The 27176-nt window shown below is 44.4% G+C and overlaps 2 protein-coding genes across 2 annotated transcripts; one reads left to right on the forward strand and one right to left on the reverse strand.

The window, feature by feature from the left end:
- The first annotated feature begins 1918 nt into the window (after positions 1 to 1918).
- Positions 1919 to 19481, forward strand: LOC137847174 (cytokine receptor common subunit beta-like). Its single transcript, XM_068665469.1, has 14 exons — positions 1919 to 2061; positions 2567 to 2752; positions 4078 to 4207; positions 5667 to 5839; positions 6665 to 6810; positions 7343 to 7508; positions 7789 to 7927; positions 8029 to 8189; positions 10420 to 10553; positions 10650 to 10803; positions 11652 to 11742; positions 11976 to 12105; positions 14403 to 14500; positions 16002 to 19481. Exons 2-14 carry the CDS (start codon positions 2665 to 2667, stop codon positions 16459 to 16461), a joined length of 2070 nt encoding a protein of 689 aa, XP_068521570.1. The 5' UTR covers positions 1919 to 2061; positions 2567 to 2664; the 3' UTR covers positions 16462 to 19481.
- Positions 19482 to 19631: 150 nt separating this feature from the next.
- CIMIP4 (ciliary microtubule inner protein 4) lies at positions 19632 to 27164 on the reverse strand. The gene is made up of 6 exons (XM_068665471.1): positions 26624 to 27164; positions 24757 to 24832; positions 23512 to 24158; positions 22924 to 23071; positions 21750 to 21860; positions 19632 to 21537 (listed from the first exon to the last, which is right to left on the reverse strand). Exons 1-6 carry the CDS (start codon positions 26630 to 26632, stop codon positions 21452 to 21454), a joined length of 1077 nt encoding a protein of 358 aa, XP_068521572.1. The 5' UTR covers positions 26633 to 27164; the 3' UTR covers positions 19632 to 21451.
- Positions 27165 to 27176: the final 12 nt, after the last annotated feature.

The following is a 27176-nucleotide window of genomic DNA, read 5'->3' on the forward strand; positions in this document are numbered from 1 at the left end:
TCCTGCTTAAATTTGTTAGCAATGAAGGAGATATTTTCCTTTTTCTCCCACGGAAGGGAGCCCTTCTAAGTAAAGACACCCATCAACCTCCACACCATGATACCTGTTGGGTAACCTGTGGCTAGCACTCATATCCAACAGAATCACTTTTTGATAGAGACCTGTTTCCTGCAGGTGAAGACCAGTTCCAGTGGGTTAGGTCCACTCTACGCACCCAGAGATATCCGGCTACTGCCCTGCCTGTGATATCACATGCCAGACAGAACTTCCCTTGAGTGCAAGGTAAGCTATGGAGGACCTACAGAGATATGACAAGACCCATGCAGTGTCTAAAGGATGATCTGGTTTCTTTCCCATGTCCTGACTTGGAGCTGAAAGGCCTTGACTTGGCTATCCAATCAGTCAAGGTATATCTTATTTTGGGTTAAAAGATTTTAATTGACTAGCAAATGTCCTTTTGGTGTCTTAATAGTTCATGGTCTTGTGTTTTCTGAAAGAATTAATTAAAATATTTTCTTTCATTCTCAACTTCACCAAGCATTGCAGAAGCCATGATAGGCATCCATTTGATGGGGAGATCCTTCATGCCTAGGGAGGCCAAAATCTAATTTGGAGTAAATTAAGTGAGAGGAATAATGAAGTATTGCTTGGAATCACACACAGTGTGAATAAAAAGCATGAAAATAATAAAAAAAAGCAATTACTTGTGAATGACCAGAACATCAAGAGACATAGTCCATGGGCATTCATTTTCAATCCTTATTTTTCTCCACTGAAGTTTCTGCACGTAAGTGGGATAATTCTTCTACCCACTAAGAAAAAAACATGAAGGGATAAGCTTACATCTCTTTTTCATCTGTAAAAAGACCATAAAGGGAAGTAAAGTACATGTGGGACTGCAAAGATAAAACATCTCCAGTCTCAAGTTCATGCATATAGACAGTGTGCAATGTTCACCTTTTCAGCATATCCTGAAAATTACTGCCATGTAGTTTCTGCTTCTCTTTGGCTTACTCTGTTTTGTTTTGTGTTTTTTTGTTTGTTTCTTTGCTTGTGTTGTGTTTTTCCCTATCTCTTTTTTAGTTTTGTATTTTAATGTGCTTTCAGCTGCCACTGATTCATAAGAAATTGTATATGCTGCTGAGTACATAATCTAAAATTGCCTGAACTCTGATACTTTCAGTGGATAAAGGTAATGTGAAAAACTTTCCCTTCCCAGAGACTGCACAGTCCAGCTAAGAGAAAGCAATGAAAAACTTCCCTTCCTTCCACTTCTTTAGATGCTACAACTCTTCTTCATAAGATCAAAAAGATCTAAATATATGTTAAACTACATTGTCTCCATATGAGTGTATTTTCTTCACTTCTACCGATGCAGTATGATATTATCACTTAAATTACAGTATGCAAGCAGAGCATGGCTTGAATTTTAATTCCTTAACTGTGGTTTTCATTTAAACATAATTCACACTTCTCATGCTATTATTTGGATGGAGAAAGCTTTACGCAGGTCAGGCTTAGCAGCAGCAATGCATCGTTAAGACTATATTCACAATGTAAACTATTTTATTTAATTACTGTTTGATTTGATGGCAATGAATTTTCCTTGCCTTTCCTCGAGAACGGTGATTTAAAGGAGAGGTTTCGAGTACAGCTCAGCAGAAGACAGAATAAACAGCAAAGTTCAGAATCTATTGAAGAGATCATCGTATCTTATTTGCTGAAAAATTGGTGTCATTTCTTGGAAAGTGTTTAAGCAAAATGTAACAATGAAAAGTACTTCCTTCCCTCTTCCTCTTAACTGCATGATGTCTGATCAGGTGCCTAGTTGTTTAACTTATGCTATAAATGGGAAAGTCACAGATATCAAGTCACACACGTGCCTCACACACTAAAGATTGTAACAACACAACTGTGAGAAAAACAGAGCACAGGCTTATTTGGAAGGCTAAGACTGTGGGTGTCCCACTAGCAGTTGCATTTGCACCAGCTTCCTGTGAGTGATAAATGAAAAATCCACTTTCTCTGAAGTACCTGCCTTGAAGACTACTCAGTATTCAGGTAAGGCAAGTGTATTACTGCAGAGAAAGAATTGGCAATGAACCCTCTCCCCTCAAACAAACAAAGGATTAAAATCCCTATGAATAAAGTTTTAAAGTGAAGAAATAGAGGGACTGGGTCTCTCAGATCGCCAGAAGTATATTGTTGTTAGTGGGAGTAATAAGAAAGATAAGGAAGTATTTCCTTTGTGTTATCTTAATTATTCAGTGGAACAGAGGGTGTGCTTTGAATGGATTGGAAGGGTGAATCAACATGGATAATTAATTCCTTCTCATAACACAGGGATTGTTTCTTTTGAGGTGAAGGAAGGAGGTTGAAAATCTTGTCATTATTTCCAAACAACAACCTTTGTCTTTGTTCTCTGGTGGAGAGGTGGAAACTTTTCTCCTTAATAAATTATCTCCATATCAAGCTACTCTGAAAGATCACTTCAATGTTGATGAAGAGGTAGTTTGTGGCCAAGAGAAGGCCCAAGACTTTTCCAGCTAATGAGTTTTGCTTCCAGCTATAACAGATGACAAAGAAGGAAGTACAGTAGCTGTTAAGCATGCATTTGAGGAAGAACAGCCAGTGATACAGGGAGCTGTTGCTTGACGTAGGATCATGCTTGTGTGCAAAGGTGTGAAGATGCCAGAGTTCATCAGTCTTCTTCTGGCTCCATGTTTGGTCTGGGGAGCTGGAACAATGCAAGGTGAGTTTCAGAATCTTTCCCTTTATTTTCTTTTTCCTTCTTTCTTTTTCTTTTAGTCTGACATTTCTCCACCCTCCCTTTATTTTTTACTTTCATGTTGGCGACAGGAAGAGGAGACTTTATGAGTGTACACGCATGGTTACCAGGACTATAACAAGCACTCCAGCTGTATATCAATGGCAAAGTTGTGAATGGTATTTAGGCAAGACTCCAAACTGCATGGGTCAAACGATGTTCAAAGTCTATTAATATTATTTAAATTGAATAGTCATGAAGTTTCACATCTGACTAGGCCTGACTATTACCTTCGTAAACTGTGACTTTTCCTGTCCCGTAATTAGATACCTTTTTTGTTTATACCAGAAAGATTCTTTTCCAACCTGCCATTTTCCCCCAATGGCTCTTTGTTATGTCTATTGACTTGTCCTGCCTCCAGGTGATACTCTCCTTTTCTTTAGAGTTACAGTGAGGACTGGCTGCACCCTAAGGGACAGAGAACTGAGAGCCTGTTGGTAGCACAGCTGCAGAGCAGAGGCTGTCCCACAGCACACCTGTTAAGTGAAGAAATTATTCATTTCATCCAAGTGTTAGAAGTCCTGAGATTGAATTAAATAAAAGATCTTGAAAAACATACCTTTTGCACACCTATCTTTCTACAGAGAGACACATATCTGGTACTTGGGAAAATTATGCTGTCTTGCCATACATGTAATTCGCAGTACTAAATACCATGGGCTCTCTGCTCTCTAAGCTTTGTCTCCACGAAGACTGAAACAACTTTTTTGTTTAATCATGTTCCACAATTTGGATGTGAAAGTGGCCTGGCTTGGCCACAGGCCTTTCTTGCAAGACTAGGCATCAGCTGCCCCAGGCCTGCTAGAAATGGCAAAATCATTCCTTGCCATCTCTTGCCTGGTAATTGCTGGTAAAATTAATTTTACTAGCTACAAAAAAACTCCATCTTTTCTTCAGAGCTTGTAGACCGAATTCTTATTTTTACTGCATAACCATTTTGATTTGCAGGCGACAGGCAGAGTCAAAAATCTGAGACTTTCTCAGTCCTAAGACTCACAATAAAATTCAGATAAATGGCAATGTAATACGAGTCAGCCCTACTCTCAGAGCAGCAGCTGCTGTTGGAGACTTCTTGCATTCGGGATGTCCTATGAAGGACTAAATTTTATTTGTGAAATCTGTGCAGTGTGAGCTGAACTACGTAGGGAATATTTTCACTTCTCTGCCTTCTGAAGCACAGTAGCAGAATTTGTGTTCATTTTACCATTTCCTACTGCCTTCTTTATGCTTCATCTGTTTTCTCTTTTCAGAGAGCATCCCAATGCAGACTCTACACTGCTATCCTGACTACAACTCTCTTACAACTTGCACATGGATGGAATGCTCAGAGGCTCATCAGTTCCTGAATATGACTTTGAACTTTAACCACAGCCATGAAAAGTAAGTGACTGGCTGGTGTTCTCCGAAGAGTTCAAAGGGACTTGGCTGCTGAAACTGAGAGATGGAGCAGGGCAATTGGGCAATGGTCTGAGCTTGCAGCCAGTGTAGTATCCAGCATGCAGACACCAGTGTTATGTCCAGGCTGGGGAGAAAGTTGGATCTGTACAGGATAAGGAAGAACAGGAAGGAAGCAAAGCATGGTAATCGAGTTGTTTTCATGATCTTTCAATCATTCTCCCCTGTTTTTGCTGTGAGACCACAAGTGCAAGACATGTTAATTATTGCACCTGAGTGAAGGTAACACTAGTTGCAATGGTGATAACACCTAGTTAGTATGCCATAGAAGGCTCCTTCTCCTTATGTTGGTAAGAAATAGTTATTTTGAAATAATTTCTGCAGAACAAGCTGTGACAAAAACAGAAGTTCTATGTGTTTATTTCACTGGGTTTCCTCTCAGAGATACTGGGTTGCATCTGTCATTATCTTTTTACTGCTTCTGCTTCCTTTCAAGAACAGACAGAACCATCAAACATGAGATTATGAGGGAGAGGAAGGGTCAGAGAAAGAGGAAGATATAGGGGAAAAAGAAAAAGAATAGACAACAGAAGCAGGGATGGAGGGTCAACAGCAGATAGATTGGAGGGTGTTAAGAAAACATGTGAAATGAGAACAAGGAGAAGTTGTCTTGGTTTTATTTTTGAGAAAGCGCTTTTGGATTTATTCATGAATTGACCCAAAATCTGGCGAAGCCTGATTTGTATATGTAAGGGACATATGTAAGGGACATATGTAAGGGACATAGTTCCCTTACAGTCTATAGAGTATTGAATCCCATTGAATATTTGAGCAATTTTCTCTGCATTGAAATCTACAAACCTCAGAAGTGTTCCTGTAGCACAATGGACTCCAGAAGTCTGCCTGGAGATTTTTTTTTTTTTGTAGGATGACTGAAGTCCCATAAACCTCTCAAATATTCTGTTCCAACTGCTAGCTGCATGTCTTTGCCTTACTTTCTTTGTTTTCTCTAGTGTAAGTAGGAACACTGAGAGTGACTGGGATCAGCCATGCATATCCCCAGGGAAGTCCGTAGCCAGGAGCCAAGCTCATAATCATCAGCATATATCATCAGGCACAGATATGACTGTTTCATAACTCAGGCAGGGGCCTGAGGAGCTTAAAAGCAGCTTCTGAGTGAAAGTGGGGAAATCCTCAGTCAGGCCAATTCCAATTTAGCATCAAAGCTGATCTTGACCATACGGAACCAAATCCCTGGAGGGGAAAGATGTGCTCAGGGCTCAGATGGCTACCAACCCAAGACAGTTATTGTGAATGCATCTTCCCCTTAGGAAAGGAAGGGAGAACAAACTAGATGTGCTTGATATTAGTGAAGAAACCCATAATTTAGACCATCTATCAGCATCCTATTAAAATACTCATGCTTTTTATTCTGTGTAACCAGGAACAAAGAAATGACCTGCGCATTCCACAAAGGAGAAAACCACAATAAGTGCCAGAACTTCACAATGCACTGGGTGTGTCAAAGCCATCTGAGAGCAAGTAATATAGAAAGGTACAAGTTTAAACCTGACCTGAACCTGCAGGCAGAGCTAAATGTCTACTTGTTTCAGAATGGTAAGCATGAGCCTCTAAGTCTTGTCTCTATTCCGGAGTATTTAGAAGTTTTTTTCACATGAAGATGTCATTTATGTTTTGAATATCTAATCCTAAAAAGATACAAGAACATAATACTATGTATGGGTGAATAGTAAGCTAATTGGTAAGGCGCAAACGGTTGTAATTAATGGGGTTACATAAAGCTGGTGACCAGTCACTGGTGGGGTTCCCCAGGGTTCCATTTTGGCACCACTTCTCTTCAATGTTTTGATAAGTGATATGGACACAGGACTCAAATGCCTACTAAGTTTGCAGATGATACTAAATTAGGAGGAGCTGTTGACTCCCTTGAAGGTAGGGAGGCCTTGTGGAGAGGTCTTGGTCAAACTAGAAGGCTGAGCAACCACCAACTGCATGAAGTTTAACTAGAGTAAGTACTGGATTCTGTGCATTTTGGGTAGACAGAAATGACTGCACCTGGCTACAGTAGAACAACGGGGCTAGACCTTTCAGCTTACCAATGTCTTAATCAGGGCAGGGGGGAGATATCAAAAAAGCCTTCAGTTTTAGCACTATGCTCTCTAAAGTATCCTCCCACAAAAAGCTGTTATGGAGCTGCACAGGAACACTGCTTTCCCTACTTTCCTATTCTGTTCAGGAATATACTACCCGGGTCTAGTACAGTTACCCTTTTGTGCTGAAAACTAGTCATGGATTATTTGCAGAGCTGAAAGAAAGTTGTTCAATGTCCAGATCCTATCATTCAGAGGTCAGCTAGTTGTTTTCTTCCCCTATTCATGTTTCTGCACTCACTATCTCATGTGTTGCACCTTCAACTTCTAGTTCAGCCCCTTCCACCACAAAACCTCGAAGTCCAAAATAGTTCAGGAGACTTCTTCCTGACCTGGACGGCAGCTGAAGGAAGCCAAGGGCTGGGCAATGCACTGGAGTATGAAGTCACTTACAAGCGGGAGTGGGAGTCCTGGGAGGTAAGAGTGGACAAGCTGGGATGACTCCAACTTTGGGCAGCTGAGGGCTTGTGATAAAAGCTGTGCAAACGAGTGGCCTTTCCATGCTCAGGCACTTGAAAGAAACACAACAAATGCTGTTTCATGTCAGGTGGAAGGGGCCCCGTTTTTGTTTGCAAGTGACCTTCCTGGTGAAATATCATTCATCCTGACTTCAATGCAAAAAAGCCATGCACTTGGGCTTTGAGTTGGAATTTATTTTACCCTGAACCCCTCCCAAATGAAAGTAAAGCACGTTTCATGCGTAGTCCATGGGAGGGCTCATGTGGGAGAAAGGCAAAATACATTTGAAACCATGACAAGTATCTTGGGCAGACTCCACACAGTTCCGAGCTGGGCAGTGCTGTGACTCTTGTGCAGCTGGTGCTGGAGTCAGTCAAAGCTCTGCAAGCTGCAGGAGCTGGTCCATCTGCTGGGCTGGAGCTGCCTCATGCTCTTTCCCTGCCTTCCCTCCACCTCTTCTCTGTTCCCCGTTTGTCCTCCCTGCTACCAGAAGGATGCATTGCGCTTGCTCTCCAACACCACACGTTGCCACCTCAGCCACCTCGTGACAGGGAGCCGATACGTTGCCCGTGTGCGAGCCAGAGTGCAGCAGGCCAAAGGCTTCTCTGGGCCATTCAGCGAGTGGAGCACGGATGTGTCCTGGGAGACCCCTGAAGGTAGCGTGGGTTGGAGTGGGGCCGTGCAGGGATGGGAGGGCTGGCAGAGTAGCCAGGGCTGGGGAACATAGTTTGGCACGATGCTGGAAGGGCATCATGGGGTGGCTGTTTCTAGTCATTGGTGTCTCTTGGAAAGCCCCAGAACTGGGATACTCCATCTTGCCTCTTCCAGAGTGTTTGGCATTTCCATCCCATTGGACAGACCTTGTTCATGCAGACCCAGACAAAGGCTGTCACTGCACTTGTCCTGTAACTTAGCTTGCTCTGATCTTTTGTGTAGGTCAGGAACCCATTCAGCCCAGGAACCTTCGCTGTATTTTCAGTAGTGCAAATCTTCTGACGTGCAGCTGGGAGGTGAAGAAAGTGATCACCAACTCTGTCATCTTTGGCTTGTTCTTCAGGGCCACTCCAGCATCCGCGTATGTGATCTGCCAATGGCAGAGTGCCCACGCCTCTCCCATTGAGCTTCTGCTCTGTCCCGTTCCCACTGATCTCAGCACAGCCTCCTTTCTCCCCCCAGGGAAGAGGAGTGCTCTCCCGTGTATGAGAAGACCTTTCCCCACATCCCCTATGTGGTGCAGAGCTGTGCGATCCCTGTTAGCAACATCAGCAGTCAGAGCCGGTACCATGTGTCTGTCCGGACCAAGACGGAGGAGAAAGTGATTGAAGCCCACAAGAACAGTGAGCTGCTGTGTTGTGTCTCACTTCTGCTGGGAGTTTTCTGGGAGGGGTGGCTGTGTGGGCAAGTGGTGGTGAGAAAAAGTGGGTGGGAAGGATAAAAGCTGAGCTGGTGAAGAGAGAGTCTGGATGTTGTGACAGGGCAAAGGTCTGGGAGATGTGGCTTGCAGGTGTGCAGTTTCTCAGTGTCTCTTGCTGCTCTCAGGATGGTGGCAGTAGTGGAAACTGCTGTGGATTTCATAGATTCAGTTTAGTACACGGTGCCATCTTGGAGTTTTCAAAGCAGTTATTGTAACCTGTTAGAGTAATATAAAATAGGAACCTATTCAGTTAGTTATTCTTAAAAGAAGCATAGCACAGAAAGCTGATCATTTATGAAGTTCTGTAATAAAAACAAACAAACAAACAAACAAACATACAAAAAATACAGAGGATGCTTCTGTATCTCAAAGTTGAGGGAGTCTGAGTAGTGCTCTGAAAGTGTGCCTGCAGACTTTCTATAGTGCAACAAGAGTAGAAATTTGAAACAGAAAACACTGCACTTAAGACCACATACATGCCCTTGGAAATGATCACGTTGTAGGAAACTTACCAAGAGTATGCATAAGAACTGAAAAAACATCTAGAGAATTAGTGGAATTTACATGCCTGAGTAGGTTATCTAGATGTTGAACAAAGACAGTGACCGTAACACCATACTTCAGCAACTTTTCGGAAGCAACAGATGAATATCAAAAGATGAACAAATCAGTTTTTAAACTCCAGATCTTGGAAAGAAGATCTTGGAAATTTGTAACAACTGGTGGTGAAGTGACTATGCCTTCACTGCTCATGGCCAACAAGTTCTCAGGCAAATCACATCCACACTGTGAAGACCGTATTTGTTGCCAGATTAAAAAGTCTCTCAGAAGCACTTAGTCCTCGTGGCACAGGACTATTTAGCACCCACCAGTCTTGCCTCTTATGTGTTTCACTCAAACAGAGTAACCTTTCTAATGCTTTCTATGTTAAAAGACACTGTAATTGTTTCCCTATAGCAGTTTTACTGATCCTTCCATTGATGATCTCATGCCTATGGTTTCTTTTTGAAAGACTGTGATGGTACAGTATGACCAAGCACATGCCTAGAAATAAAGGCATCAAGCATGCATGCTGACAAAGTTTTTGTAAAAAACCATAAATTAATGTGGCGTCTGCAGGAAACTGTCAAGCAATTACTGCTGAAACAAAACAAAACAACAGAAAAACCCACCCAGATACTTGAAAGCTATGCAATATGTCCTTCCTCGCATACGCCGCAGGTACTGAAGAAGTCAGCATTCATACAGAAGTCACACTAAAATGATCCAGGAGAGGGCTGCAGTCTGTGTAGAGAGATGGTGATACCTTAAAGAAGTTCTGAGGACACGGATTATATATGGCTTTTTCACAGCTTTTTTCACAGACTCATAAATCAGGCATCCACAGAACGGAGAACATTTAGTCCAGGCACATGCTCAAAGCAGATCATTTAGACTGGGTTGCTCACAGCCTTGTTCAGTTAAGTTTTGAGTACCTCCAAGGACAGGGATTTCACTCCCTCCCTGGGTCTCTGTATCAGTGTTTGACCACTCCCATGGTAATATTTTCCCCCCTATAATCTTGAGTTGCAACTTATATCCATTGTCTCCAGTCCTTCACTAAGTACCTCTGAGAGGAGCCTTGCTCCATCATCTCTACCATTTCTACTATTCTTCTCTACAATTCTACTATTAGTTAGTTGAAATTAAGCTGATATTCCTTAGTGTGTTTCCTTTATTGGGCTAAACAAGCCCAGTTCCCTCTGCCTCTCCTCATATGTCATGTGGTCCTTCCCCTTCTGAACATCTTTGTGCGCTCCTCCAGGACTGTCCCCAGTTCATAAATCCTTTCTTGTACTTGTTAGTATATTTTCAAGATATCTGAAATAGTGCTAATACTTCAGTTATGTTGCAGGGTTGTTAGATTTGGCTGAGGATAGCAGATACGAAAAAGAGTAGCTTTCTCAAGAGCTCAGTGAAGCTGGCTATTATGCTTGCTTAGCAAACTAATGTCAGGAAAAAAAACATTCTGTGAGGTACTAGTTGAAGCACACCTGCATCTTTTGAATTTTAGAGATTACTGAACAACCTAGTGTAGGAAAAGGAAAAAGATCCATAGGAAGGAAAGGAGTATTCAGGAAGGTGATGCCTGATATCAAAACTGTTTCTTCCAGTCAAGGTGCTACCCCCAACAAATTTAACAGTGACAATGAATAAAGATGGAGAGTATGAGCTGAGATGGATAAAACATACACGTAAGGAACAGTGTTATGAACTGGAGTACTGGAAAACCAGCCAAATGGAAACGGTAGGTGATGTAACACGTGAGACCGGGGGCATCCTGTGGGCAGTATGGATGGGAAAGTTATTGCTTCTTCCATGTTTTCTTCTTTGTATTCCTCAGGTTACCAGAAAGTCTATCAATGATGATCCTTACCACCTACTGCGGAATCTGGAGCCATCAACATCTTACACCATAAAAATGCGTGCAAAGGTGCGAGAATATGAAGGGCTTTGGAGCGAATGGAGTGAGGAGTTCACCTGGAAAACTGACAGTGGTACAGTTCAGTTTGTACTCCCTCCTGTGCAAGATTGTAAGGGAGTGGCAGGAAAAGCAATCTGATGCTTAGGAAAAGAGTCCTGTCAGGTGGGGGTGAAGTGCAAGACAAAGTATTCATAGGCACAACGAAGCCAGGTTTCCTCTTAGCCTTCTTGTTGGCTGTGTCCGGTCTTATGTCCTCAAAACCATGGGAAGACAGAAAGCAAAGCTTCATTAGATCAGTGTTAGGATCAGGACCTGGGAGTGTGTGAGAAAGCTGACAATAGAGGAGCTATCACAGGCTGGATTAGAAATAAAAAGATATTTCACTTTCAAAATGTCTGATAATAGTTTTGGCTTCAAGATTTAGAAAAAATTTGCAGTGGGTCATTTGGTTTTAATCTTCCTGGGCACACAGAAATGTGTACACATGCACATACGTGCGCATACATGATCTGGGTATCTCAAGCATGAGGTATACTGAATCTTAAACGCTATGAGGATGAAAAGGGGGCCAGTGTGAAGTCAGATAAGCTTGTGGATCAGATCAGAGGTAGGGCTGTTTATGCATGTACTCAGGAACTCTAGCAGACTGAGCTCTGTTGGAGAGGAAACTGTTGTAGCAGGAAAAAAAAAAAAAAAAAAGGAATTACTGAGGGAAAGATGTAAGTATGATATTCAGGCCACATTTGGTCTCTCCCACTTGGTAGAAGATCCCAGCAGTTAGAAGGCCTCATGCTCACATCCTGTGCTGTGCTGCTTGCATTTCTCTGATGTGCTTGCATGGACAGAGTCCGAAATGCAAAACCTGTTATGGGAAGCAGCCGCTCTGTTGATGCCTCCCGATTTCTCTTTTTTCTCTTTCAGTTCAATCACCAGCGCTTCTACGAGTGATGCTGACAGCTCTCACTGTCATTTTGCTAATAGTTGCCTATTACAGCTATAAGTATTTCCTCAGGTAGGTTTGCATCGTGAGGAGGAGATTTAGCAGCGTGTTGGCCATGTGAGTGGAATAAGGTTGTGAGGCACTGCTTGTGCAAGTGGTCTGTGAGAGATGAGCCTTGGTGTGCAATGGGCAGCCTGGTGACTGTCTGTGTGCAGGTGAGAGTTGGGTGGTGGCCTGCCAGGCCTTGGCAGGCAAATCTTTGCTGTGAGGCAAATCTTGAAAACTCTGTGTTGCTGTCGTTACAGGCAGAAGAAATTGTGGGAGGAAAAGATTCCAAATCCTGGAAAGAGTCTGCTGATCCAGAGCTACCTGGGGGCAAGAGGGACCTGTACCTTGCAGGGTGCCTCTGCAAGTACAACAAGGAGGTATTCTAAGGTGAGAAGAAAGAAGGGAGGGATGTAGTGGGATGACTTACTGAGGGGGAGCTTCCAGACCAGGGTCTGGGCTGTCACTGAACAGGCTGCTATCCTGTTCAGGAGGAGTACAGGGTCTGGGTGAGCCTCGTGAAAGCCTTCACTACTTTGATCTTGTGCCTATTTTCCAGCTTTGGTAGCCAAGGTGTGAGAGTTGACAAGTAAAGCCATCTCTCCCCTTTGATGCATCTGGTAAGGCTTGTCATCACCTGCCTCCAAAATGCCTCCCGTATTCCTCATACATGAAATCTGTTGTCTCTAACTTGACTTGGCCTTTCTCTGTTACTAGTTAGGTTGTCTCCTGACTCTTTTCAGTGTTGCCTGCCCCTCTTCTATAGTCACTGCATGATTACCTCCCTCTATACTCTCCTGCAGTTGCTGCAAGTTGACTTCATACTGTGAGAGATGTATTTCCTCCCACATCGTACTCTTCCTGGACATGGACATTTTCTTCCACGTGGGAAAGGAGAGGGCAAAGAGAAGTGTGCAGTTGACACAGTCTTATCTTTGGAGCACTTTTTAAAGTAAATGGCTTCATTTTCCTCCATCTCTCTCCCTCGCCCATTTCTTGATTTCATCTGAGAAGCCTATGCAAATCTTGTGATCCAAACAAGTGATATCCCAGTAGGTGGATATCACCAAAAGAGGCATGGCATGAAACACACTTCAAGTTTTACGAAAATAGTGACTGGGTTCCTTCCTGGAGCTGACTCTTGCATGTTTCAGTTTCCCACTATCACAATTCCACAGCCTTATCTATCTGTGAGTCCCCCCTGAAACTGATGGATTTGTATTTGATCTCACATCTGTAATGTCTCTATCTCCCCAAGGCAATGCTGCTAATCTCCATTCCACAGACAGAGCTCGTGCTATTTTTGCCACTTTGTATTATCTTCTGCTTAAGCTAATTGACTTCCACCTCATCTCTGACTCCCTGCAGTGTAAGTCAGTGATGCAGATCTCCAGGGAAGAGTGGTCTTTACAAAGATTAACTTCTCGTTTACCTCTCCAATCACAACATTTTTACTTTCTACCCCTATCATCTCTATCAGCCTCATCCCCTACCTTTCAAGTCCTTCTGTCCCACTTTATAGTTTCTCCGTCAGTGCAATGCTTGGTCTTGGCATTGCTTTTGAGACCACATGGTGGGCTGTCATGGCCTTCAGCTAACTCTGTGGCACTCAGTCATTCTCTGCCCCTTATTCAGTCATCAAGCAGTGTATCTCAGGCATGCATCCAGTCAGCAGCTGATACAGGGGAAGTGTGGTAGGCCAGACTTCTTCACATGATGCATAGCTGCATGTTTTGCAGGCCCTGATAAATCCCCCCTTGCAGATCATTTATCATTCTAAAGTTCCTTTTGATTAATTTGGCTATTGGCAGACTTAATCAAATTCTTTTCCTGTCCATACAATAATCAACACTGGTACAAGGCCATCCCACGTGCTAAAGGGCATCACAGTAGCTTTGTTATGCATTTCATACCCAGCTGTCCATCCACAAGTGCTGTCTGCTCTTTGTCTCATGGTTTTGAGAGTTTCCATCCCTGTAGTGAATTAACTTATCTTAAATTTTGTAAGCATCCCAGCAATTCTGTTTCTGAACAGAAAACCTGTAGGTGCAGCAGCCCCTGACTGTTATGCTACATAAAGACAGCTCAGGAGTAGACAACATGGAAGTTAAGGAACAGTCTTCTGGAGGACAGAACATACTTTGTAACCACAGCAGTGGGACTGCTTCTGCATTACCATCTTTTGTGACTTGAAGATCAGAGACAAACAGATCTCAGCTTGTTTTGACTAGAGAATGAAAGTTGAAATGTGAAGAGGATCTGCAGATTGGAGCAAGAACGAAGGAGGGAAAAGCTGATAGAAAATGTTAAAACGAATTGAGGAGGTACGAAGGTGCCAGGAATACATTCAGACTGGCAGCTTTTAAGCCTGTGTCAATCTATTACAGATGGCCTGTAGCAATGTTACTGCTCTGTTTAGATGGGGAAACAGCACAGCCCTTAAAATGAGAACACCAAGGTCGTTTCAACAAAAGTTTGAAAAGGCTACTTTTGAGGTATGGGTTGATAAACTGTTAAAACTAATTATATGGGGTAAGTGCCTGGAAACTCATTCTTATCATAAATGTCCATCACAGATGTGCTACTAGCATGCTTGTGCCCATGGTGCCCGTCTCTTCCCAGCCTTAGAGTGATCTCTTTTTCCTCAGAAGTGTTAAAATTTTCATGTTCTTTTCTTCTTTCCTCAGGAAGCTGTCAGCCAACTGCCAGCCAGCCAGGTGGGCTTCAGTGGGCAGAACACTTCTGAGGGGGTGGAGGAGATTAACTGCCTCCAAATGCTGGATGGGTAAGTAAGCAGCCCACTCCTGACTCCTTTCTTGAAAGGTTCCTTACTAATCTTGGGGAAGAGCAGACTGTGCATAGATTCACTTGCTGAGAAAGAGAGAACAAAGAATTTTCACCTATATATTTTGCAAGTTGGCATACACCTTCCAAACATCTACAGAAATTGCAATGAAATATGCAGATATGCATATTCTCCTACCTCGTCATCCTCTAGAAATGAAGTATTTGCTTCTCCTTGAAGCAAAGTCTGACTTTGAAAGTGGAGGATAAACAAAAAGCTGTTTACAGTGGTCCTGGCCTGTGTGAGGCTGATCGGAAATAGCTCCAAATTGTCCATATGAATTTGTGCCAGGTCTTCAAAGATGGAGAGGTGACCATAGTGCTCTGTTCAAGGAATTATCCTAGGTTTCACAGAAGTCGGGGGGAAGCTGACAAAAATTAAACAGGCTCTTGGGTTTTGTGACTATCTGCTTCTTAGAAGAGAGGGTCAGCTTTTTCTAATAAATACTTTTGTGAGTCATGTTAGGGGAAGATGGCTTATGTTTGTTACTTCTTTGAAATCTTACCTTGCCTTCTCCCTTAATCTAACTTCCCATTCAGTGCTTGTAAGATCCTTGAGACAGAGGCCCCTTATTTTGAAGAAGTAACTGTAAAATATCACTGAGAGGTCTAGAGCTGCATAAATGCTGATGCCAGCAGTCACTCTGCCTGAGTCTATACTGCTAAATAAATCAGGGCCAAGATGTACTATCGAGCTCCGTCTTGTAACTGCTCACACTGCTTTGTTGTCAGCACTCTCCTGGCCATGGTTTGGCCTGTGCCAACTAGTGCTCTCCAAGGCAACATCCTGGCACAGTTTGCAACAGCACAGGGCAGTAATCATTCCCAGTGGGCAACACAGAAATGCCTGTATCAGGTTCAGTGTCCCTCAACAGTATTCTAGCAAGTTTTGCACCCAGGCCCTGCAGTTTCATACTATGAATCCTCAGTTTCATACTATGAATGCAGCTGTAACACAGCACTCATGTTACATTGTGTACACTGAAATGAAAAAACAAACAAACAACCACCACCAACAACAAAATTTAGCTGTGTTTTAGACTGCAGGGACACTGGGGGAGACCTGCAAGACAACCAGGGCTGTACAGTGTGGATGCAGCCAGCCTACATCATTTAACCTGAGGGCCAAAGAATGGTCCTTGGCTCTGTTTTACTTACAGTAAAAGCACAGCCTTTCTCAAAAGCTAATTGCTGCTTGCATGACTTGTAATTGAGCTGGAGTTGGCAGCAGATAGTTGGTGTCTTGCTGTGGCACAGGAAAGGCTTAGGCTTGCATCTTCTGAGGAAGATACAAGAGATGTGGCCAAAGATTCCTACTACCTTCCTGGAATACAGTGCACCCCCGTACAGCAGCTCCTGTTTGTATGCAGAGATCACATTAGAGAGCTGTCATTTAGACAGCTGTCAGTAGCAGCTAAATCCTGTGCTTTTCACCAAAACAGGATGATTAAGAACAGTTCACCAGAGCTTCATGGAGCTAAGTCTGCAACAGAGAACGTTTCCCATGGTACACCGGATCCGCAAATCTGTCAGACTTCTGAAGTGCCACATAAAAGCTCACTTCTAACAGCTGCCCTTGTCAGCCCACTGAAGCAGAGTGCAGCAGTGTCCGGCCTGGTGGCCAGGCTTCCGTGCAAGAGCGCTGCTGATGCAAGTACTGCTTCCCAGACAGCAACCACTTCCTTCGCTTTCAATGGTCCGTACTTGTACAGCCCAGTGATGTCCTCCCAGCCTGAGACGCATCAAATTCTTCAAGTGGACCCAGTGGGAAACCAAGAGAAATCAGTGTCCCTTCAGGGGCATGAGTCTGCTCCCAGACACCGTGGAGGCAAGAAGAGCAGGTCCTCAGCAGCCTTTCCTGCTCCCAGATTAGCAGGAAATGATGCAGCACCTCAACAATGAGAAAGAAGTCTCACCACTCCCCCCAGCTGGTGGGCAAGGCACGAATGTGAAACCAGAAAAGCAGAAATCTCCAAAGGCTCTTGCCTGTGCCACATCCCTTCAGCAGTGCCCCTCAGAGCATATCGCCACAGACAGCCTCTTACTGCCATCAGCCAATGACTCCACACATCTGCCACTTGCCACCCACAAAAGAACCCACAAAAGTGTCCTTACTTATTTCTTGAAAAGGAACCGATTTTTCTGAAGAGCCTGTGTTGGAGAACAACATAATCATGCTGAATCCTGGCACTACCACGACAGTTTTCTTCCACTGTGGGAAACTGCTGCCTTGTTCCCTGCCTAAAATCTAACGAGGAGGAGCAAACGAGCCAGAATGATCCCGTAGTAAATAAGTGTTAGAAATTCATTTTAAGTAACAGATAATTTATACATGGTGGAGGATCCATCAGCGGCAAGGACTAAAATGTACAGAGTATCGAGGTCATCCAGATCTTCAGAAAACTGAAGGTGTTACAGAAATGAAAGCAGCCAGCTTTGAGATTCAGAAAAGCCTGATGGAGTTGCAGGGGTCTTTGACAGCTAAGACAAAGTTTTCAAAAATTATATTGTTTAATCCCATTTTCTTTCCACAAATGTTACTTCTCTGCAGCTTCTAGTCCAGCATGGTGAAAGATCCCAGGTGAGCCTACCCCTTTCTTAGTTACATTACTGCTTTTGGTGAAAGGGGCAGGCCATAATTCTCATGTACCTGCATTTATATAGGCTTGCTTCACATTCCACTGATAGATATGATTGGCAGGGCAAGAAGCCAGATTTAGCTAGGGCTCCTTTCTAAAAATAGGTAATCAATTTCAGCTCAAGCGTCTCAGGATATAGGAAAAGAAAGTGATTTTGCTTGGGCACATAATAAGCATGGATAATCAGTTTTCCTGCTCAAGAGCAATGAACTCAAGTGTTTAAAAGAAAAGGAATGTTATTAAAAGGGATGAAATGGCAACTCAAAATAAGCACTGGGAGGCCTATTTACTAAAGTCAGCTGTATAACCTGAAAAAGTCATGGTGATGTAGCCCACTCCCACATTTTACATGGATTTGAGAGTCCATTGTTGATGTGTAAGGAAACATTGGAAAATGTTGCTCCCAAACCTCTCTTCACTGTTCCCAAGCGCTGTGTTTCCACCCCTGATGCTGGGTCACTGCTTTTAGCAGCTTTAGCCCAAGAAACCTTGGTTCTGCCTGCAGTCCCCACACTGCCACCTCAGCATTTCAAATACTCAGAAAGGAGCCAGTTGCAAACAAACCCCAAAGACAACCCTGAGAAAAATACTTTTTTTAAATTTTTTTTTTAATTTCTTACTTCATAGCTCTTTTGTTCTACCAGTATCAACCACACAGGCAATTCCTAATGCTCAAAAGACCATTCTCTCCTTCTGGATACTAGTGTTTTAAATACCTTTCGGACACAATTGCATTTCAGTCTCAGTGCAAAAGACTGAAATCCACTGAAGTCACTGCACTTGCACCCTCTTTCTTGTGATCTCAAGTCACTTCAAACAGCTCTGGATTTCCCTTTTATCCCATTATAAGCGGGATCAGCAATAAGTACTCCATTCTTTCAGGAATTTTGGGCTTACCTCAGGATAGATGTAGCTCTGAATTTAACTTTTATTGTAGTGCAAGCTTTACTGCATAAAGGAATGAATTTAATAGCAGGCTGAAGACTTTGATAAGAGTTTTTGCACTATCTCCTGTTCTTACAGTTACCATTCCTTTAGTGAGCTGTTCAAAATCGCTTGCAGTAGAGATATCAGAGATTGGAATCATTCAGGATAGCACAGAATAGGCAGAAGTCAGAGGGCTAAATGAAAAGAAAAACAGGTTGGCTGGAGAACAGGAAATCTTTCTTAACAGTGATACCTTGCAGAATAATCTGTTTCTCAATTACAGGGATGCATAAACCTAATCCAGGAAATATCCTTCACTGCAGGAAAAAAATAAAAGATAGGAGGAGAGGGTTTTAGAAACTTAGATGCAATTGGTCTCTTCTGTATTGAATTGCTATAGTATGATGTATAGTGAGAACCATAGCATAGTGTAGAGTGAGAAGCAGCCCTGCAGCCCCCAAGGTCAGTGCAGCAGGAGGGCAGGAGGTGCTCCAGGCAGGCAGCAGCAGTTCCCCTGCGGCCTCTGGAGAGGCCCCTGGTGGAGCAGGCTGTCCCCCTGCAGCCCATGGGTCCCACATGGGGCAGATCTCCACGCTGCAGCCCCCCCATGGGTGGAGGAGCCCCCGGTGGAGCAGGTGGATGTGGCCTGGAGGAGGCTGCAGCCCATGGAGAGCCCCTGCAGGAGCAGGGGGCTGGGGGTGCCAGAATCCCATGGGAGGGATCCCACGGGGAGCAGGGGCAGAGAGGGGCCGTGAGGGAGCAGTGGAGACAAAGTGTTAGGACTGACCACAACCCTCATTCCCTGTTCCCCTGCAATGCTCAGGGGGAGGACATAGAAGACTGTGCATGGGGGGAAGGTGTTTTTGGTTTGCTTCTGTTTCTCGCTGCTCTATCCTGTTAGTAATAGGTAATAAATTTCATTAATCTCCTTATGCTAAGTCTGTTTTGCCCGTGACAATAATTGCTGAGTGATCTCCCTGTCCTCACCTCAACCCTTGAGGCATTTTCATCATATTTTCTCCCTCTTTCCCTTTGAGGAGGGGGAGTGAGAGAGCAGTTGCAGTGGAGCTCAGCTGCCCAGCTAGGTAAAACCACCACATATGATTATCTATATTTCAAGCACATTACCTGTTTATAGATGACCGAAACAGCTCTTAAATAGCTATTTTAGTGAACGATTTATCTAAGCCAGAGAAGAACCTATTTTTTTTTCCTTTTCTGAATTGTGTGCTAGATAAAACATTGGCTCAGAGCTGCCACCCAATGATAAGAACAGGCAAAATCACTTAAATACAGCCTACCTTCATTGCAAAGTGCTGAGTTCAGTGAGACTATTTAGAAGAGAGCAACTAATTTCTCACTGCACAAAAAAAGAAAAAGGCAGTGAAAGGATATTTCCCTCTTCACTCCTTTTGTAGTCCCCTTCCCCAACATCTGCAGGGCCAACCACTCATTGCCTTGCCTGTAGCAAGGTCTTTTACTTAACAAATGACATTTGTTAACCTGTTAACTTTGCTTTTTTCTTCTTTATTGACTTTCTGCTGATTTCTCAAGTTGAATCATTTCAGTGTGAGCAGGTAAGTAAGCAAACAGGAACGAAAAACAGCTGAGAGGAGAAGAATGAGCAGAAGGGAGACTTCCAGCTGCATTTTGTGCTCATTTCAGCCCAGTTCTTGCCTACCTGTATCTGACATGCTATTTGGAGATTTCAAAGCTGGCTTTAAATATGCATGTTTAGATACTCAAAGTCATCGTGGAGTGCCACTTGTTGGTGTTCCTAGCCAAGGTTCTGTCTAAATTAGTCTGTTCAGCACTCAGAGACTTCAGGTATTGATCAGTTCCAGAAGCTGAGCCATCTCCTTGAAAGCTATCTCAGTTATTTCTGCAGCTTTCAATGTACCACCCATCAGAAAGCGTTTGCCCCTGGCTGTGCTCTGTCATTTGGCATAGCAGAAAGGAAAATGAAGGGGGATTGCACGTGTATGCGTTCATTTGTCATCAATGGGCTGTCACTCATTTGAGGCTATTACACAATTCAATCTGCTTTGTATTATTTAAGTGCTTATAAGCATTTCAATTTGTAAAAAATGTGCAAAATGACCTTACGGCTCTTCACTGCAGAAGGCAAAAACATGGTTTGTGGCAGGGTGTAGTGGTGCAAGACCTGACAGTCTGTTTCCCTTCTGATCTAGTCTCTTCATTAGCCTCTCATGGGTAGCAAAGGGCATTTGCTTCAAGCTTTACCATAATTCTGCAGTCTGTCTGCCCAGACATTAGAAAGAGACCTGTGAATCCGATGCTGATTCAGCCCACGTTATGTGGTGTATATATTAGCTAACTGTGCCCTGAACTGCCTGCTTTCAGTATGCCAAACAGTATCAGTAGATTTTTGTTCATCTCCGTGTTTTCTGGATTAGGATTTGCCACAGTTTCAGAAGACAGCACTTATTATGTACCTGGAGACATGTTTGTCATCAGTGCTGGAAGCAGCAGCAGAACAGGGTGTTCCTGCAGGGCCGTGCTGTTCAGCTGCAGTTGAGTAGTGTGTGCTCAGGCAGGAGCCTCTTGGTACTGATGCACAAGGAAAAAACCTACAGGGAGATTTCTACAAGCTGCCATTTGGCCATTCTCCATAGCTGAAAGACTTGAGCATGTGCCTGGCAATATCTGAATTCCGAATGGTTAATTATTGCTGGTGGAAAATAATCACTTGATTACTGCCAGTTATATTTTAACATCCTTCACTGCTTTTATGAAGTCAGCATATTGTTACCTAACCCCCAACCAATGAAGGGTGGAGTAACAATCCTAATTCTGCCTCCAAACATTTCATATCACTGAGAAAAGCATCAGTCTTTTAAAGCTATGAAAGCTTGGGACCAGGGGGGAAGGTTCAGGGCATTGCTGCTCCCAGACATGTACTTTATGGTTGCTGCACCAAACTGGTACACTTCATGGAGCTGGAAGGCAGGATCCTGCAATAGGGACCATTATATACAGTGAGAAAAACACATCAGGAATCCCCTTCTGTGCTTATACGGCCTCCTCTCACCACCATGACTTTCTACCCTCAGCAAGGGTGTGTGCTCCACACCCCAGGCAGGCCCATCTTACCAGTGACCAACAGAGTGATTTTTCTTTTCTTGCATTCAGATTTATCTTGCACTGCTCTCCCCAAAGATACCCTAATTGAGCGGGGAACAGCGCACCAGCAACAAATCTGTTGTTGACAACAGCAATGAGCTGGTGCTCTACACGGAGGTTTATTAGATGGCGGAGGAAGAAGATCCCCTGCTGAATGCACTCCAGTTCCTATCCTTCATCTTCTAAAGCTTGCCTTTTTTCTTCCCGTACTTCTCCTCCAACGCTTTCTGCAAGTTGAGATTTAGGGCATTTTTCTGATGCCATTTCCCTGTAAAGAAGTTCATAGAAAATCATCAGCCTCACTTCTAAAACTATTATCCCTCAGGGATTTTTCTAGCTGTAGAGCTCCTCTCCTGTGAAAACGCCAAGTTGTAGCACCTCCTCCTCCCCCCGCTTTGTCCAGATTCATCCGTTATCCTTGGCAGAAGCAGCATCTTTCTAAGGAATTCAGCAATATACTTTTCCCAGCAGATGCCATACCTAGCTCATCAGTCCTCCTTCCATGCCAATTTTTGGGATCCCTGATCGCCTTCTGAATTACATCGGGGGTGTAGGAATCTTTCATCAAGCTCCTGGTCTCCAGTGGGCCACCTGAAAGGAAGAGGGAATGAGAAAATGCATGTAGAAATCACCCTACTGCAGTCCTGGAACTGAAGCAGGGAGCACCACCAGCAATTTCAAGGGCACGGGAAAAGTCATGCGTTGACCGCGATACCTTTGATCAGGTGTGTGGCTAGGTGCTGAATAATAGCTTCATCATCACCCAGGAGGGAGCTCGTTTGCCAATTTATCTGCTTTTCATCCCCAAGCATGAGACATACGTAAAGGGTACAGCAAGGGTATCACCTTTATTTGTGTCCCAGAGCCCTTCCTTTATTCATGTGCTCACTTGATGCTCCCTTGAATCTCCTCATCCATCTAAGTAACCTCCTACTCAACAGTACGGCCCCACTAGAAGCACCATCTTACCACTCCAGGCCTTCTTGAGCTTCTTCTCTGCCATGATACTTACAATTAGCTCCCAGCTGGGACTTTTCTGTTTATTCCCTCTTGACTTCTAGCCATTTTGGGGGGGGGGGGGCTTTATTTTCATCTCTCATCCTTTTCTCCTCACCTTCCTTTTTATTGTACCTTCTCCTTGATAATAATGATTTTGAGCTCCCTGGGTTAAGATGTCCCTCTTTTCTGTGTGACAAAGACCAGGACAACGCAATCTTCAATGCCTGATAGAGGTTTGGGAAGAAATTTGAGAGGCCCGCGTCTCTAAATGGCTTAACAAGAAATAATGCCAGTATTGGACCTGGGGGTAATTTGGGACTGGCTATGACAGGGGACACTGAATTCCAAATGGTGTCTATTTAGACAGGTCTGCACATGGAGGATAGGGGTCACGATACACCTTTGCTTTTCATGTTTCAGAAAAAATAGTGAAAGAAGGGAAGAGAAAGGGATAGCACATGTAGGAAGGGAGGCTCTGGCTTTCACCTCCTCGAACACCACAGCCTGGAAGCGACTGTGGATGGAGGAGTAAGAAGAGAAGTGAGGGTAACCCACAGTCAGAGCTCTATCCAAACTAAGGTGGCTGCTGTGAGCCCAGGCACAGCGCAGATAGAACCAGCTTGAAGGTCAGGTACAGGCACGTGCATCCCCTCACCTTGGAAGATGTTTGACCTCAGGTTAAAACCCAGCTCATTGTAATCAGCAAATGTCGAAGACTCCAGGGGGTTTTTTAGCATCTCGGTGCGGTCGCTGAGTCTTTTCTGTCCTATGATTAGCGCTGCCTTGCACAGAGCCCGCCGTTCCTGAAAACATGAACAAGAAGGAACCACTCTCATTCAGTGCTCTCCGAGTGCAGCGAACTGCTGGTATTTCCATCCCTGCACAGACCTTTGAGCTACGACTAACCCCTGGGGACTGGGTCTGTCCTTGAGTCTCCCCCAGCAGGTCCTGTAGTCATTATTATTTTGTAGAACAACTGGGACTGGTAAAAAAGGGTGCAAATCAGAAAGGGACGATGGTGTCGTGCCCTGGATTAGGTCCAGGTTGCACATTTTGCCTCGCTGAGCTAGACTCTGCCTAGCTACAGGAACCTTACAAAAGGAAGGGGGATGGAAAATCAAACTGAAAAGAGATGGGAAAGGCTGTCTGTGGGCTAATATCCCACCCATTCAGCCCCCCGCTACACCATGAAAACATCCTTCAATCTGCCACAAAGGAGACATGAAACAGCTTCCTCCAATACCTCTTCACTGCTGGCAAGTTCATCTGCACTGGAAAATTTATATTTGCTGTTTTCATGGATCAGGCTGTTTCTCTTCTGCAGAAGCAGCTTCCACTCTGCTTTCATATCTGGCCCTAGTGATGATAAGGACCCTTTGGTACTTAATCTGCTGGAGGTCTCCTTGGCTTTTTCACAGCTAGCTTTGGTGGTCTTCTGGGGAGATCCAGGCACTCTAGTGCCCGGCATTTGGTGCTGGCTCGCTACTGGTTCTGTGGCATTTGAAATGGGTTTGGTGTCCTCCGACTCCCTCTGCCTGGGTGTTGCACACAGGCAGTTAGTGCTGGTCCTCCTTGCTGGCTCATGCCCTGCTTTGGGGTCTTTGGTGGCAGAGCCATCTTCTCTTTCCTCTTCAAGTTTTCTTGAATGATGGCCCTGAGCGGGGGGAGTTTTGGCATGGAGATTCTGTTTGCTCTGTCTTTTCGTCTGGATACACTTTGCAGAAAGAGATGCCCGGCATTTAATAGATGTGGAGGTCTTTGCTGTTCCCTGAGCTGCTGGGCTCTTGCAGGTCTTCCAAGAGGCTCTGCTGGAGCTCCTTTGGGGTGTTCTCTGTCTGCTGGGACATAAGCCTGCTGGAAGATGCTCCTTTTTTTCTTCCTCAGGTTTCACTTAAAGACAAAAAGAACAGCTCAATGATTTCGATACTGTCTGGATGATTGATAGGTGGTACCTTCAACGGAGCTGGAAACAACCAGACAGGTCACTGTGTTGTTGGCAGACAACAAAAGAAGAATTAAAGTCTCAAAGTGGGAAAAAAAGCAGTAAAGAACAACCCTGTAGCTTTATGCCAAACTTCCCGTAGGACCAGATGAAAGTTCCTAAGCAGTCTTAAATGCCTCTGCCACATGAACAGGCACAGAAATGTGCAAGTAAAAATTTTGTGGTCAAACATGCACACAAAGGTCTGTGTTTTCCTATGTGTGGGTGGCCCCTCCAACCCCTGAGCACCGTCACACTCATGAAGATGCAATTAGAGCCTCTGTGGCTCGCTGCTATTTGCTGGTGAGTTTACAGAATTGGTGGTGGATCTCTGCAGTTGTGCAGCGAGGTGGTGAGATAGGTCCTCCAGTGGGGGGAAAACACACCCGAGGGGATTTTAACCCATCGGCCCTCTCAGGAAGGAGGGAGGGAACAACACACTGCATCACAAGCTGTACGGCAAAGCAAGCTCTGAAGGAGGGACAGCTTCTCTGCCATCCTGCTTACCTGATGTATTGCTGGCCAGCACAGGGTCACTTTCTGCCACATCAGGTGCAGGGGATGGTGGGACCTCTAGCACCCCCTTGGAAGAGAAACAAATGCTGTGTCAGGCCCAGAAAAGTGAATGAAGAGGACAATGGCCTTGCTCACCTGCTCATCTTTCTATTGACATAGACTTTTTTCAAGCAAATAAACCTCCCCAGGTCGTGGCAGAGCTTTCCATGCCTGACTGGATGGTCGGTCCTACAACCCATGATCTTCTGAGATTCAAAAAGCACGGAAATCCTGCAGGATTTCACACTAACTGCTCACATGGGGCAGCCCGACTAGGACATGGCCAGCCAGTGCCTCTGGACAGTACTGAGATGCAAGAGTTTTCACAGGCAGCGGTGCAGATAGAAGCCAAAATGGAAGGAAAAAAAAAAAAGAGAGAGAAACCAAAAACACCACAGTGAAAACATCGTAATTTATTCTGAAGCATTCAGAGATGTCAGGTCTGTCATGTGCTGTGCAATTACAATAGCTCCTTCCCTTGGTGTGTTAAAGGAAGGCCAGAAAACACCCGTGCAAAGATAGCTCTGCAGAAGGAGATGGGCTGAGGAAGGGGTTTCTTCCCTAATTCTGGCCCAGACTCTTCCCTGGTTTGCTTTGCTATTCCGGCTGATGAGGTGATCTGACACACAGCCTCTGAAACCTGCCTCCTCCACTAGGAGGGAGCTCATGCCTTCCCTGAAAAGGGATTGTCTGTGTAACCCTCAGCTGGGCATGCTGCTGGTCTGTTCCTCATCCTCACGCAGCCCTGCAGGCTGAGCCCAAGTGAAACCTGTGACAGGTTCCAGCTGAAGCCACGACACGTGCTGGTGAATGTGTTACTTGTGAGCCCGCTGGCACCAGCAGCAACACAAATGTGATCTGGATCAGGTAGGGAAATACATCTACATCTGTCACATTAGCTCAGCCTATGATTTATGTGCTTAGGTTCTGCTCTGAAGGCTGGTTATTGGAATACAGACAGCAGCCGAGGGGGCAGGGAGCCTACAGCTTCAAAGTTAGCTCGTGAGAACCAACAGGGCTGATTTAAGCCAGCAGCTTGTTTTACACCATCTTTCCAGTCCGCTGTTGGACTCCTCCCTTCCCATCTCAATGCCCATCTCTCAATATAGAAGAATTTCTGCGCACAGAGGCAACGTGCTCATTTCCCAAATCCCATTCAATGACAACCTTCATTTCCCCAATTCACGCTGGACAAAATGACGCCGAAGTCCTGCCACTGTCCCTACTTTCTAGGTTGTAATTGGATTTGATGTTATTGCTGGTGCTTATTGTTCATTTCACTTTTCAGCCAGCCAAAGATCCACCCTGAGATGCCTGAATCTTAATACAAAGAAGGACTCAAAGATCTTTGTACCATCCTCCCGGGTAACAAACGCTGCAGAACAATGCCTACTTATTCCTTTGTTAAGCCAATTCTGTAAGGGACAACACATGACACACCAGAAATGACATTATCTTGATCAAACAGCTAAAAATGATTAAACTTGATACCTCTTTCTGAAAAACACCACCAACAAAGTGTTTCTACAGCCCTAGCACTCTTGACTTTCCTGACAACCAGCCACGGAGGAGAGACGGGTGTACGGATTAGTATGCCACAGGCACCAGATGCGATCAATAATGGTCTCATATGCCTTCCACATCTGATGGGACCTCCGAAATATATGAATATTTCAATGACTTTCCAGATCTGAGAAGCCCCTTTGGGTTAAAATGAAATGGATTGGGTTAAAATGAAATTTTCTCTTTTTTTCTTTCATATAGAAAAGATCCAGGATTTAGCGTGAGGCAAAGCCTCTTCCATAACCACCTCTCTCACCTGCTCCATGGCCCCTGACGTGATGCCACAGTGATTCTTACAAGCAGACAGGTCCTGCTGAAGTCCAGGAACGGAGGTGGTGTGAAGGCTGAACGGCAGGGACAGTTGCTAGGGAACATCCCTCCCTCTATGAGCTATAGTCACCATGGGAACCAGAAGAAACATGGCAGAGATCAGGGTCATCCTTCATCAAAAAAAGGAAAAAAAAAAAAAAAAAGAAAAGAAACAGGAAAGAGAGTAAAAGGCTCACATCTCATGAAGTGCCTGTGTCCATAAGTCCTCATCACATGTGTATGAGTTCTTGGACACTTCCATAACACAACGATAATCAACAAGACTGTATTTCAGCAGAATGGGACCTCCTAGCATCTGCAAATGTTTCACATTCTCTCATTGACCCCGCATCAGAGGTGCACCCATCTTCCACAACAGAAAACGGAGATGGTTGGCTGAACCAAAGCCTGGCCCTCCTGTGTTCAGCACCCAGTGCTGTGTTTTAGCTCCAGACTTTTCATCTGTTGCATCGTACCATGGACCAAGGGAAGCGTGCAAC

This window comes from Anas acuta, chromosome 1 (assembly GCF_963932015.1).
Source record: "Anas acuta chromosome 1, bAnaAcu1.1, whole genome shotgun sequence".
Classification (NCBI taxonomy): Eukaryota; Metazoa; Chordata; class Aves; order Anseriformes; family Anatidae; genus Anas; species Anas acuta.